Source organism: Nerophis lumbriciformis, linkage group LG20 (assembly GCF_033978685.3).
Source record: "Nerophis lumbriciformis linkage group LG20, RoL_Nlum_v2.1, whole genome shotgun sequence".
In the NCBI taxonomy this organism is placed as follows: domain Eukaryota; kingdom Metazoa; phylum Chordata; class Actinopteri; order Syngnathiformes; family Syngnathidae; genus Nerophis; species Nerophis lumbriciformis.
Window position 1 is genome coordinate 39,107,501 of NC_084567.2, and position 15,375 is coordinate 39,122,875.

Consider the following 15,375-nt stretch of genomic DNA (forward strand, 5'->3'; position numbering starts at 1 on the left):
AATAAAGGTGGTCCCAAAAAGGAGAGATTTTTCAAAATAGACTGTGTGTCGGTTTTAAAAGTGCTCCCCCTCTGGTCAACATATGAAATAACAAGTGCGTGTAAGAAATTGAAATGGCCAAAATTAATGAAAAAAAAAATATATATATATATGTATATAGAGACATACTGTAATAACTTGAAGTAAACAATGAAAATTAAAAACCAATTACAAACACAAAATAAAAATAATAAAAAATGAACTAAAAGCAGTCTTTTTCTGACAATGTGTCGACTTTTTTCTTATAAAATTGGGAACAATTTCTCATATTCTTTCTGTTCCTGTAATATTGCAATATTTTCTCGTAAAATGATTACTTTTTAATGTAAAATTAATAATTTTCAATGCAGAATGGTGACATTTGTCATATAAAACTCTGACTTTTATCACAATATTGCTCATTTTTTGTTGTTCAGTGACATTTTTTGAGTAAAATTACGACTTTTGTCATCATTTTGCCAAGTAAAATTCCGATTATTATTACAATATTGCCAACATTTTACTTTTTTCTTATAATTTTGTGACTTTTGTCGAGTAAAATGACGACTCTTTTCATAAAATTGCCAAAATTCTAAGCTTTTCTTGTGAAATTGTGACTGTTATCGAGTAAAGTTCCAACTTTTATCATAATATCGCACACATGTTCAGTTTTTCTTGTAAAATTTTGACTTGCGTTGAGTAAAATGACGACTTTTATTATAATACTGCCAACATTCTTAGTTTTTCTTGTGAAATTGCGACCTTTTTCTTGTGAAACTCCAACCCATTTTTCACAACAAGCTTTTTTATATTTGCATAGTATGTATATATTATTAATGTTGTAAAAACACACCTTTATACGTATATCTAGAAAGGGTGGTGCTAAAGAGGTAAGCATTCTTTGGAGGTCTCAAGAAGGTAAGAAATACAAGAATGTGTGTGTGTGTGTGTGTGTGTGTGTGTGTGTGTGTGTGTGACTTCTTGCATTTCTACCCTTCTTGAGCCATCAACAAGAAAAAATCCATCCATCCATCCATTTTCTACCGCTTGTCCCTTTTTGGGGTCGCAGGGGGGGTCGCTGGAAATCTAGGTCCTATACAGAAAACCATTGCATCTAATAGAGAATGTCTTATTTACACCCCTGGTGGTGAAATCTATCAAAAATGAGGCTGGACATACTGTAATAACTTGAAGTAAACAATGAAGATTAAAAAACAATTACAAACAAAAAATACAAAATAATAAAAATGAACTAAAAGCAGTCTTTTTCTCACAATGTGTCGACTTTTTTCTTATAAAATTGGGAACAATTTCTCATAATCTTTCTGTTTCTGTAATATTGCAATATTTTCTCGTAAAATTATTACTTTTTAATGTAAAAATAATACTTTTTAATTCAAAATGGTGACATTTGTCATATAAAATTATGACTTATCACAATATTGACAGTTTTTAGTTGTTCATAGTGACATTTTTTGCGTAAAATTACGACTTTTGTCATCATTTTGCCAAGTAAAATTCCGATTATTATTACAATATTGCCAACATTTTAAATTTTTCTTATAATTTTGTGACTTTTGTCGAGTAAAATGACGACTCTTTTCATAAAATTGCCAAAATTCTAAGCTTTTCTTGTGAAATTGTGACTGTTATCGAGTAAAGTTCCAACTTTTATCATAATATCGCACAAATGTTCAGTTTTTCTTGTAAAATTTTGACTTGCGTTGAGTAAAATGCCGACTTTTATTATAATACTGCCAACATTCTTAGTTTTTCTTGTGAAATTGTGACCTTTTTCTTGTGAAATTCCAACCCATTTTTCACAACAAGCTTTTTTATTTTTGCATAGTATGTATATATTATTAATGTTGTAAATACACATCTTTATATATCTAGAAAGGGTGGTCCTTAAGAGGTAAGCATTTTTCGGAGGTCTCAAGAAGGTCACAAATACAAGAATGTGTGTGTGTGTGTGTGTGTGTGTGTGTGTGTGTGTGTGTGTGTGTGTGTGTGTGTGTGTGTGTGACTTCTTGTATTTCTACCCTTCTTGAGACATCAACAATAAAAAAATCCATCCATCCATCCATTTTCTACCGCTTGTCCCTTTTTGGGGTCGCTGGAAATCATGGTCCCAATACAGAAAACCATTGCATCTAATAGAGAATGTCTTATTTACACCCCTGGTGGTGAAATCTATCAAAATGAGGCTGGACATACTGTAATAACTTGAAGTAAACAATGAAGATTAAAAAACAATTACAAACAAAAAATTAAAAATAATAAAAAAGGAACTAAAAGCAGTCTTTTTCTCACAATGTGTTGACTTTTTTTCTTATAAAATTGGGAACAATTTCTCATAATCTTTCTGTTTCTGTCATATTGCAATATTTTCTCGTAAAATTATTACTTTTGAATGTAAAAATAATACTTTTTAATTCAAAATGGTGACATTTGTTATATAAAATTATGACTCATCACAATATTGACAGTTTTTAGCTGTTCATAGTGACATTTTTTGCGTAAAATTACGACTTTTGTCCTCATTTTGCCAAGTAAAATTCCGATTATTATTACAATATTGCCCACATTTAAAATTGTTCTTATAATTTAGTGACTTTTGTCGAGTAAAATGACGACTCTTTTCATACAATTGCCAAAATTCTAAGTTTTTCTTGTAAAATTGTGACTGTTATTGAGTAAAGTTCCAACTTTTATCATAATATTGCATAAATGTTCAGTTTTTCTTGTAAAATTTTTACTTGCGTTGAGTAAAATGATGACTTTTATTATAATACTGCCAACATTCTAAGTTTTTCTTGTGAAATTGTGACCTTTTTCCTGTGAAATTCCAACTCATTTTTCACAACAAGCTTTTTTATATTTGCATAGTATGTATATATTATTAATGTTGTAAATACACACCTTTATACGTATATCTAGAAAGGGTGGTGCTAAAGAGGTAAGCATTCTTTGGAGGTCTCAAGAAGGTAAGAAACACAAGAATGTGTGTGTGTGTGTGTGTGTGCGTGTGTGTGTGTGACTTCTTGTATTTCTATCCTTCTTGAGACATCAACAAGAAAAAATCTATCCATCCATCCATTTTCTACCGCTTGTCCCTTTTTGGGGTCGCGGGGGGGTCGCTGGAAATCATGGTCCCAATACAGAAAACCATTGCATCTAATAGAGAATGTCTTATTTACACCCCTGGTGGTGAAATCTGTCAAAATGAGGCTGGACATACTGTAATAACTTGAAGTAAACAATGAAGATTAAAAAACAATTACAAACAAAAAATTAAAAATAATAAAAATGAACTAAAAGCAGTCTTTTTCTCACAATGTGTCGACTTTTTTCTTGTAAAATTGGGAACAATTTCTCATAATCTTTCTGTTTCTGTAATATTGCAATATTTTCTCGTAAAATTATTACTTTTGAATGTAAAAATAATACTTTTTAATGCAAAATGGTGACATTTGTCATATAAAACTCTGACTTTGATCACAATATTGCCTTTTTTTTTTTTGTTCAGTGACATTTTTTGCGTAAAATTACGATTTTTGTCATCATTTTGCCAAGTAAAATTCCGATTATTATTATAATATTGCCAACATTTTACTTTTTTCTAATAATTTTGTGACTTTTGTCGAGTAAAATGACGACTCTTTTCATACAATTGCCAAAATTCTAAGTTTTTCTTGTAAAATTGTGACTGTTATCGAGTAAAGTTCCAACTTTTATCATAATATTGCACAAATGTTCAGTTTTTCTTGTAAAATTTTTACTTACGTTGAGTAAAATGACGACTTTTATTATAATACTGCCAACATTCTAAGTTTTTCTTGTGAAATTGTGACCTTTTTCTTGTGAAATTCCAACTCATTTTTCACAACAAGCTTTTTTATATTTGCATAGTATGTATATATTATTAATGTTGTAAATACACATCTTTATATATCTAGAAAGGGTGGTCCTTAAGAGGTAAGCATTTTTCGGAGGTCTCACGAAGGTAACAAATACAAGAATGTGTGTGTGTGTGTGTGTGTGTGTGTGTGTGTGTGTGTGTGTGTGTGAGAGAGAGAGAGAGAGAGATAGGCAATGTTTACACAGAGAGAACTCACTTAGGAGGAATGTTTTCCGGTCGACTGGACCAGTCAGCAACCCAATCTGCGTCCTTCATCAAGATGTCCATGTCTCTCTCCTTGTCCAAGACATCCTCTTCTGTCTAAAGACATAAACGTTGCAAGTCATCCAGCAAACTCTAGTCTTTCGGAATTGTGTAGTTCCTGATATTCGTTCGCTAACTGTTACAAACATCATCTAATTACAGAAGTGTAGTTGTTTGTAAAATGCATCAACCTCTGATATGTTGAAGCTCAGGTGGGCGGTAGTTGAGTTAGCAGGCACGTGCAGACCTACGCCTGCGGGTTGAACTCACCTCAGCAACCACCCGCTAAAGACCTAATTCAGTTCTTACCTGACTGTCTCTCCTGCCAGTCACGTCCGCCTCGAAAATGATCTGCCCGTCATCCTGGGGAGTGTGGGGCCGTGGAGGACTTGGGGAGCAGAAACAACAAACATTCTCATAAGGTGATACACAGTCCTCTACCTTGATACTGACTAGGGGTTGTACGGTATACCAGTACTACAAAAGGTGGCAATAAATACTGATAAAGTTGAGGAATGCTCATCAAACACTTATTTGGAACATCCCACAGGTGTGCAGGCTAATTGGGAACAGGTGGGTGCCATGATTGGGTATAAATACAGCTTCCCAAAAAAATGCTCAGTCTTTCACAAGAAAGGATGGGGCGAGGTACACCCCTTTGTCCACAACTGCGTGAGCAAATAGTCAAACAGTTTAAGAACAACGTTTCTCAAAGTGCAATTGGAAGAAATGTAGGGATTTCAACATCTACGGTCCATAATATCATCAAAAGGTTCAGAGAATCTGGAGAAATCACTGCACGTGAAACCAGCATTGAATGACCGTGACCTTCGATCCCTCAGACGGCACTGTATCAAAAACCGACATCAATCTCTAAAGGATATCACCACATGGGCTCAGGAACACTTCAGAAAACCACTGTCACTAAATACAGTTCGTCGCTACTTATGTAAGTGCAAGTTAAAGCTCTACCATGCAAAGCGAAAGCCATTCATCAACAAAACCCAGAAACGCCGCCGGCTTCTCTGGGCCCGAGATCATCTAAGATGGACTCATGCAAAGTGGAAAAATGTCCTGTGGTCTGACGAGTCCACATTTCAAATTGCATACCTGCCAACTTTTGAAATCAGAAAAACCTAGTAGCCAGGGTCCAGGGGCCGCAGGCCCCGGTAGGTCCAGGACAAAGTCCTGGTGGGGGGTTCAGGCTTCGCCCCCCGACGCAAAATGATTATTAGCATTCAGACAGGTTAAAATGTTGCTAAAACCATCACTTTTCTATCAGTCACAGTGACTTTTCAAAACAAAAATATTACAGCATAAATCATATGGGTTGATTGACATGTTTATTCTGTAAGCTAACTTCAATAGTTTGAAATTATTTTGACAGTTAATGCCAGTTATCCTGTCAACCTTTCACAAGACTTCAATTTGTTAATTGAAAGTATAAACAGTATAAACACTTTTTACAGTAAACAAATGGTAAAACAGTACTAAACAATTCCATTAAAAAAAATATTGGTGTCATTATTAACTTTCTGTCCAAGCTTGTATAATCTACTGCCTTGTTCAATTGTAAAAAATATTCTGTGCCTAAAATTCACATTTCTATCACAATTATCATACTGTAAACATGGTAAGCTAACTTCATTAAAATTAATAGTCCTGTCAATAGCATGGAATTACAATTCAAATGTAGTTTTTTTGTAAGCCTTTCAAAAGAATTCAAAATATGAAAAATTTATGAAAATTAATTTAAGCCATCAGACACTTGAAAAGTGGCACATCACATCTCTAATGTAATCATTTTAACTTTTCAACAGAAATAGCACTGCAAAAATATTAAGGACATACTTCTGTATTTTGGTAGTTATGCTGTCAACATTTAACAAGATTTCTTCAACTTGGACTTGAAAGCATAAATAGTATAAACACTTTTAACAGTATAACAGTACTAAACAATTCCAATAGATAACATTGGTGTCATTACCTTTTTGTTTGCTCAATTATTGCCTCCGTAAATAAAACTTCGGCATTTATCACATCCAAAGAATCTGTTTGGGCGACGAAAAACGTTGAAAGTTTTCCACTTGTATCGCTAGCAACGGCATTAGACTTGTGTTTTTTTTGTCCCAACGTGGTCTTTTACATCGCTAATTCCTCCGTGTCCGATCGAAAAATCTTGTCTGCACAAGGTGCAATTCGCGTAGTTTTCACCCTTTTTGGAACGGATAATTATTCCCGGATAGGCTTTTGAATATTCTTCACGGAATGACTGCAGTTTTCTTTTCGGTTTAAGACTCGTTTGCGATTTTTCTCCGGCTGATTCCATGATCGTTCGCTCGTTTGGAAACAACGGCAACAGGTGCCTCGCGCTTGGCATTCGGAATGGCTCGATAGGAAGTTACGGGAAGCAGTGTCGATTGTCATTGTTGTTACGCGATTTAGTGAATAAAACTTTTTTTTAAATATTTTTTTTTAATTAATGAAAACCCGTATTTTTTTTATCACTGCAACCGTAACCCGGAATAGGTTGATGAAAACCGTACTAATTACGGGAAAACCGGAGTAGTTGGCAGGTATGTATCATTAAACACCTTTGACTTGTTAACAAAAACCTCCCTTTCATAAATAAATCAATATAAATGACATATATGAATGAGGTAGATCCCCTCCACTTGGTCCATTGAAAAGTGGCTCGCCTGCAGAAAAAGTGTGGGCTCGCCTGCTATAGAAACATGCAAAGGGCCAAAAATAAAAAAAACAGCACCTTTGGTGCACTTTGAACAGCCCTGAATCCATCCATCCATCCATCCATCCATCCATCCATCTTCTTCCGCTTATCCGAGGTCGGGTCGCGGGGGCAGCAGCCTAAGCAGGGAAGCCCAGACTTCCCTCTCCTCAGCCACTTCGTCCAGCTCCTCCCGGGGGATCCCGAGGCGTTCCCAGGCCAGCCGGGAGACATAGTCTTCCCAACGTGTCCTGGGTCTTCCTCGTGGCCTCCTACCGGTCGGACATGCCCTAAACACCTCCTTAGGGAGGCGCTCGGGTGGCATCCTGACCAGATGCCCGAACCACCTCATCTGGCTCCTCTCGATGTGGAGGAGCAGCGGCTTTACTTTGAGCTCCCCCCGGATGACAGAGCTTCTCACCCTATCTCTAAGGGAGAGCCCCGCCACCCGGCGGAGGAAACTCATTTCGGCCGCTTGTACCCGTGATCTTGTCCTTTCGGTCATAACCCAAAGCTCATGACCATAGGTGAGGATGGGAACGTAGATCGACCGGTAAATTGAGAGCTTTGCCTTCCGGCTCAGCTCCTTCTTCACCACAACGGATCGATACAGCGTCCGCATTACTGAAGACGCCGCACCGATCCGCCTGTCGATCTCACGATCCACTCTTCCCTCACTCGTGAACAAGACTCCGAGGTACTTGAACTCCTCCACTTGGGGCAAGATCTCCTCCCCAACCCGGAGATGGCACTCCACCCTTTTCCGGGCGAGAACCATGGACTCGGACTTGGAGGTGCTGATTCTCATCCCAGTCGCTTCACACTCAGCTGCGAACCGATCCAGTGAGAGCTGAAGATCCTGGCCAGATGAAGCCATCAGGACCAAATCATCTGCAAAAAGCAGAGACCTAATCCTGCAGCCACCAAACCGGATCCCCTCAACGCCTTGACTGCGCCTAGAAATTCTGTCCATAAAAGTTATGAACAGAATCGGTGACAAAGGGCCCTGAATGAAAAGTGAAATACTTTAAGTGCTCCATCTGTCAGCCGGGGCAAGCGGGTGGTAAGTCATGTGAAACACATTACAGTGTGAACCCTGCACAAGCCTTCCGACCCCGCGTAACCATGGCAACTGTAGATATGCATCAGGCCCTTCAGGTTCTTCCACTGTTTTAGTATACTTATCTAGGACTTTTACTGCACTGCTCTGCTCTTTGTTCACCTCAGCCAGATATAATCACCACAAATAAACTATAGTCTTCATTACTTTGTTGCTGTGTTTTATCCATTTTACGAATAAAAAATGGATGTTAATCCTAATGAAGGATGAGGGAGTGCCTAAGAGATGATCTCAAAGTCAGAAGCCAAAAGGTCACAAGAGTTAATCGGCTGTGCTGAGTTCCTCCAAATGTTAACGACTGAAAAAGTCAAGCCGAGTCAAAACAAAAACAGTTTGTTCAAAAGGTCAAACACAAATTCATACTTGAGGGGATGATTGCAAAGCCCACCTATCACAGGACGAGTTGCTGCGGCTCGACTCGTGCTGGGCGTCCAGCAGGATCCTTTCCATGTCGCCATTGTGGATGGAGGACGAGGACGGCACGTGCTCCAGCGCCCCCGCCATGGCCTCCTCCCCCTCCTCTCCCTCCTCCTCCACCTGGGGAAGGGGCAGCAGGTCCGGAGAGGGGACGACTGTGGCCGGTGGCGGGGCTGACTCTGCGGCGCCTCGGTTCATCTCTAACTCCACCCAGGACCCTGCGGGTGCAGGAGGGAACACTGATAAGCTCCGAGTGCCTCACGACACACTCTATAACTACAGGAACACACAACTCCTGTGTGCTGAGAGGAAAATAAAGTTCCTTGAATCCTTAAAGGGGCTATTTGCAACATTTACACAGACGTCTCCAGGGCGGCAACTTTCCAATATATTTTAGGCACACTCTTAGAAATAAGGGTTCTAAAAGGGTTCTTCTACAAGGGCTGAGGTTCTAACTGGAACCATTTGCTTCTGAAAAACCCTTTCCCGAAGAAAGGGTTTTTCAAGGGTTCTTGGTAACGCTAATGGTTCCAGTAAGAACCATTTTGATCCAGAGAACCCTTTCAAACCCCTTTTCTGAATAATTGGTTTTAAAAGGGTTCTCACTAACACTAAGGGTTCCAGTAAGAACTATTTTGATCCAGAGAACCGTTTTTGGAAGAAAGAGTTCTTCAGGGATTGTTGAAAGCATGGGTAAGATCCTGTGTCACCAGGGACATACTTCCTGATAACATTTGCCAATAATGGTGCCTATCTTTAAATAAATGTTTTTCTCATTAAAATGTTTTGAATGTTTGTTCAATGTCAACATGATAAATGACCACAATATAATATGAACTAAACTGATCTGTAGAATACAATATGGTTCTTTATAGAACCCTCAGAAGACAAGACAGTTATCAGTGAAAACCTTTGAAAAGGGATGTTTTTAGAACCCCCTGTGTCAGGTCTAGATGAAACCCTTGAAACATGAAAGAGTTCTTTGTGGAACTCCCTGTGTGGGTTCTAGATGAAACCCTTGAAACATGAAAGGGTTCTTAGTGGAACTCCCTGCATGGGTTCTAGATGAAACCCTTGACAAACGAAAGGGTTCTTAGTGGAACTCCCTGTGTGGGTTCTAGATGAAACCCTTGAAATACGAAAGGGTTCTTAGTGGAACTCCCTGCGTGGGTTCTAGATGAAAGTCTTGAAATACAAAAGGGTTCTTAGTGGAACTCCCTGTGTGGGTTCTAGATGAAACCCTTGAAATACGAAAGGGTTCTTAGTGGAACTCCCTGTGTGGGTTCTAGATGAAACCCTTGAAACATGAAAGGGTTCTTAGTGGAACTCCCTGCGTGGGTTCTTTGTAGAACCTCTCATGGGGGGTTCTGGGTGGAACCTTACACACACAGTTCTAGGTAGAACCCTCCAAAAGGGTTCCAGGTGGAACCTTTATAAAAAGGTTCTACCTGGAACCAAAAAGGGTTCTCCTATGAGGACGAGCCGAAGAACCTTATATGGTTCTACTTAGCACTTTTATTTCTAAGAGTGCAGTCTATCCCGCCGTCGCACAGCTTCCCCTATGTCGGGGGCCAGCAACTGCCCTAGTGGCTCCCTGGAGCTTTTTCAAAAATGGAAAAAGATAGGGAATATTAAAACAACAAATATAGTTCCCCCCTGTCGGACAAAAATAACACAAACCTTCATAATTGTTAAAAAAAAAAAGCCCACTGTTAAATATGTTTGTGTTTATGCTTCACTGATGACAGGATTCCTACACTCTTAGAAATAAGGGTTCTAAAAGGGTTCTTCTACAAGGGCTGAGGTTCTAACTGGAACCATTTGCTTCTGAAAAACCCTTTCCCGAAGAAAGGGTTTTTCAAGGGTTCTTGGTAACGCTAATGGTTCCAGTAAGAACCATTTTGATCCAGAGAACCCTTTAAAACCCCTTTTCTGAATAATTGGTTTTAAAAGGGTTCTCACTAACACTAAGGGTTCCAGTAAGAACTATTTTGATCCAGAGAACCGTTTTTGGAAGAAAGAGTTCTTCAGGGATTGTTGAAAGCATGGGTAAGATCCTGTGTCACCAGGGACATACTTCCTGATAACATTTGCCAATAATGGTGCCTATCTTTAAATAAATGTTTTTCTCATTAAAATGTTTTGAATGTTTGTTCAATGTCAACATGATAAATGACCACAATATAATATGAACTAAACTGATCTGTAGAATACAATATGGTTCTTTATAGAACCCTCAGAAGACAAGACGGATATCGGTGAAAACCTTTGAAAAGGGATGTTTTTAGAACCCCCTGTGTCAGGTCTAGATGAAACCCTTGAAACATGAAAGAGTTCTTTGTGGAACTCCCTGTGTAGGTTCTAGATGAAACCCTTGAAACATGAAAGGGTTCTTAGTGGAACTCCCTGCATAAGTTCTAGATGAAACCCTTGACAAACGAAAGGGTTCTTAGTGGAACTCCCTGTGTGGGTTCTAGATGAAACCCTTGAAATACGAAAGGGTTCTTAGTGGAACTCCCTGCGTGGGTTCTAGATGAAAGTCTTGAAATACAAAAGGGTTCTTAGTGGAACTCCCTGTGTGGGTTCTAGATGAAACCCTTGAAATACGAAAGGGTTCTTAGTGGAACTCCCTGTGTGGGTTCTAGATGAAACCCTTGAAACATGAAAGGGTTCTTAGTGGAACTCCCTGCGTGGGTTCTTTGTCGAACCTCTCATGGGGGGTTCTGGGTGGAACCTTACACACACAGTTCTAGGTAGAACCCTCCAAAAGGGTTCCAGGTGGAACCTTTATAAAAAAGGTTCTACCTGGAGCCAAAAAGGGTTCTCCTATGAGGACGAGCCGAAGAACCTTATATGGTTCTACTTAGCACTTTTATTTCTAAGAGTGCAGTCTATCCCGCCGTCGCACAGCTTCCCCTATGTCGGGGGTCAGCAACTGCCCTAGTGGCTCCCTGGAGCTTTTTCAAAAATGGAAAAAGATGGGGGGAAACTATATTTGTTGTTTTAATATTATTTCTGTCGGACAAAAATAACACAATCCTTCATAATTGTTAAAAAAAAAAAAAAGCCCACTGTTAAATATGTTTGTGTTTATGCTTCACTGATGACAGGATTTGGCCAGCGCCGTTTTGTCCTACTAATTTTGGTGGTCCTTGAACTCACCGTAGTTTGTTTACATCAGGGGTGCCCACACTTTTTCTGCAGGCGAGCTACTTTTCAATTGATCAAGTCGTGGGGATCTACCTCATTCATATATATCATTTATATTTACTTATTTATGAAATATATGTTTTTGTTAACAAGTTAAAGGTGTTTAATGATAATGCAAGCATGTTTAACACATATAGTTAATATTGTTAATACATTAAAGGTGTTTAATGATAATACAAGCATGTTTAACACATATAGTTAATATTGTTAACAAGTTAAAGGTGTTTAAAGATAATGCAAGCATGTTTAACACATATAGTTAATATTGTTAACAAGTTAAAGGTGTTTAAAGATAATGCAAGCATGTTTAACACATATAGTTAATATTGTTAACAAGTTAAAGGTGGTTAAAAATAATACAAGCATGTTTAACACAAATAGTTAATATTGTTAACAACTTAAAGGTGGTTAAAGATAAAACAAGCATGTTTAACACATATAGTTAATATTGTTAATACATTAAAGGTGTTTAATGATAATACAAGTATGTTTAATACATATAGTTAATATTGTTAACAAGTTAAAGGTGGTTAAAAATAATACAAGCATGTTTAACACAAATAGTTAATATTGTTAACAACTTAAAGGTGGTTAAAGATAAAACAAGCATGTTTAACACATATAGTTAATATTGTTAACAACTTAAAGGTGGTTAAAGATAATACAAGCATGTTTAACACATATAGTTAATATTGTTAACAACTTAAAGGTGTTTAAAGATAATACAAGCATGTTTAACACATATAGATTCCTTTCTTTCATGAAGATATGATGACTTGCATTGATAGGAATCAGACAGTAGTGCTGATAACGTCCGCATTTTCGATTGGAGGAGAAAAAAAGTCCTCCTTTCTGTCCAATACCACATGAAAGTGGTTGGTTTTTGGCATCTTATTTGTCCAGCTTCCGTACTCCTTTGTATACACTTTACAAGAAATACATTGTCGGCAAACTCCGTAGCTTGCTAGCTTGAGCACGCCAGCTTTCTGAGACTCTTATTTTGGTAGCGCAGGCAGGATGAAGCAGAGCTTTTATTGTGCAACTGTGCAGTCGGTCTTTGGAGTTTTGACGACAGGTACGGCGCCAGAGTCTGTTGAAATAAAGTGTTTCTCGCCTTCCGGTCGGTAATTTTACTGAGCTGGCAGTAGCCAGCGTCATCTCAGAAGACCCTCGGGTGCCGTGAATGTCAATCAAGTGACGGAAGTGACGTCATAGTGAAGATTTATGATCGCTCATTTTTAGGACTATTTTTTTAATGCCTGGCTGGTGATCGACTGACACACCCTCCGAGATCGACCGGTAGATCGCGATCGACGTAATGAGCACCCCTGGTTTACATGCACAATGTTTTCCGACGCTGCCACAGAAAGACGTGTTTTATGCCATTCCTTCTTTGTCTCATTTTGTCCACCAAACGTTTTATGCTGTGTGTGAATGCACAAAAGGTGAACTTTGTTGATGTTATTGACTTGCGTGGAGTGCTAATAATCCATGCTGACATGCTATTTATGCTAGCTGTGTGTACATGTTGCATCATTATGCCTCGTTTGTAGGTATATTTGAGTTGATTTAATTTCCTTTACTTATATCATCTATTTAATTTATATTTGCATGTCTCGTGACACATTATCTGTATGTAATATTGGCTGCATGTCTGATTGTGTGTCATGTTGTTCCAGACCACAGCAAACGTTACCCAGCTTGCAAAGATTTTAATAAATCCATTAGAAGAAGACAGTCTGCCGTTTCCTTTAACTTGGGCACACACATCTTTGGCAGTTATAAGCCAGAAATTTCCAGGAGTTATCTCACCCTCTGAGACACTAACTTAATGTGTTGCCTTCATTATAACACTTTTATAAGGCTTTTAACCTTTTGCGGCTCCAGACAGCCTCGGTTCATCTCTAACTCCACCCAGGACCCTGCGGCGCAGGAGGGAACACCGATAAGCTCCGAGTGCCTCACGACACACTCTATAACTACAGGAACACACAACTCCTGTGTGCTGATAGGAAAATAAAGTTCCTTGAATCCTTAAAGGGGCTATTTGCAACATTTACACAGAGATCTCGAGGGCGGCAACTTTCCAATATATTTTAGGCAGTCTATCCCGCCGTCGCACAGCCACCCGCGGCTCTTTAGCACCGCCCTAGTGGCTCCTTGGAGCTTTTTCAAAAATGGAAAAAAAGATGGGGGAAAACTATATTTGTTGTTTTAATATTATTTCTGTCGGACAAAAATAACACAAACCTTCATAATTGTTAAAAAAAAGCCCACTGTTAAATATGTTTGTGTTTATGCTTCAATGATGACAGGATTTAGCCAGCGCCGTTTTGTCCTACTAATTTTGGTGGTCCTTGAACTCACCGTAGTTTGTTTACATGTACAATGTTCTCCGACGCTGCCACAGAAAGACGTGTTTTATGCCATTCCTTCTTTGTCTCATTTTGTCCACCAAACGTTTTATGCTGTGTGTGAATGCACAAAAGGTGAACTTTGTTGATGTTATTGACTTGCGTGGAGTGCTAATAATCCATGCTGACATGCTATTTATGCTAGCTGTGTGTTCATTTAGTATTTAGTATTTATTTTTATTTTAATTTTTATTTTATTTTATTATTTTTTTTTTTCTAATAAATTTGTTTTTATCGTCCCTCCTCCCCCAGCCCCCCCACCCCCACCCCCACATGTAAAGCGACTTTGGGTATTTAGAAAAGCGCTATATAAATCCCAGGTATTATTATTATTACATGTTGCATCATTATGCCTCGTTTGTAGGTATATTTGAGTTCATTTAATTTCCTTTACTTATATCATCTCTTTAATTTATATTTGCATGTCTCGTGACACATTATCTGTATGTAATATTGGCTGCATGTCTGATTGTGTGTCATGTTGTTCCAGACCACAGCAAAGGTCATGTTGTTCCAGACCACAGCAAACGTTACCCAGCTTGCAAAGATTTTAATAAAGAAGAAGACAGTCTGCCGTTTCCTTTAACTTGGACACACACATCTTTGGCAGTTATAAGCCAGACATTTCCAGGAGTTATCTCACCCTCTGAGACACTAACTTAATGTGTTGCCTTCATTATAACACTTTTATAAGGCTTTTAACCTTTTGCGGCTCCAGACAGATTTGTTTTATGTATTTTTGGTCCAATATGGCTCTTTCAACATGATGGGTTGCCGACCCCTGCCCTATGTAATGATGCAATTACGTACGTTGTACGGTATACCGGTACTAGTATAGTGCCGCGATACTAATGAATCATATTCGGTACTATACGGGCATGACGGCGCGTCGTCACATCATAACATTGCAGGTTTTACGAGCAGAGGAGCATGTTCGGCAGCGCACAATCACAGAGTACTTACAAGCAGACACAGTCTGTAGACAGAAAAGGGAGAACGGACGAATTTTGGCTTAAAAAATAACGATAAAGGTGAAGTTATAACACTGAAACATCCTCAGGAAGAGGTGCTTGAAGACATGGCTAGCTAGCTAGCGGCTAAAATCCATTAATTGATTGATTGATTGATTGAAACTTTTATTAGTAGATTGCACAGTACAGTACATATTCCGTACAATTGACCACTAAATGGTAACACCCCAATAAGTTTTTCAACTTGTTTAAGTCGGGGTCCAATCCGCAGTCTGCAGTGTTTTAGCTACTTCTAAATCACTAATCCTTGTCTCCATGGCGACAAATGAAGT

General features: G+C 38.5%; 1 protein-coding gene across 1 annotated transcript in view; it reads right to left on the reverse strand.

Annotated features, from left to right (window-relative positions):
* The window catches only part of LOC133619671 (BCL2/adenovirus E1B 19 kDa protein-interacting protein 3-like), a 39,054-nt gene that overhangs the window by 9,101 nt on the left and 14,578 nt on the right, over positions 1 to 15,375 (reverse strand). Inside the window, exons 2-4 of the mRNA XM_061980867.2 lie at positions 8,420 to 8,666; positions 4,493 to 4,571; positions 4,137 to 4,240 (exon numbers count right to left, since the gene is read on the reverse strand). Coding sequence (XP_061836851.2) covers positions 4,137 to 4,240; positions 4,493 to 4,571; positions 8,420 to 8,666 — 430 coding nt within the window. The remainder of the gene's footprint in view (positions 1 to 4,136; positions 4,241 to 4,492; positions 4,572 to 8,419; positions 8,667 to 15,375) is intronic.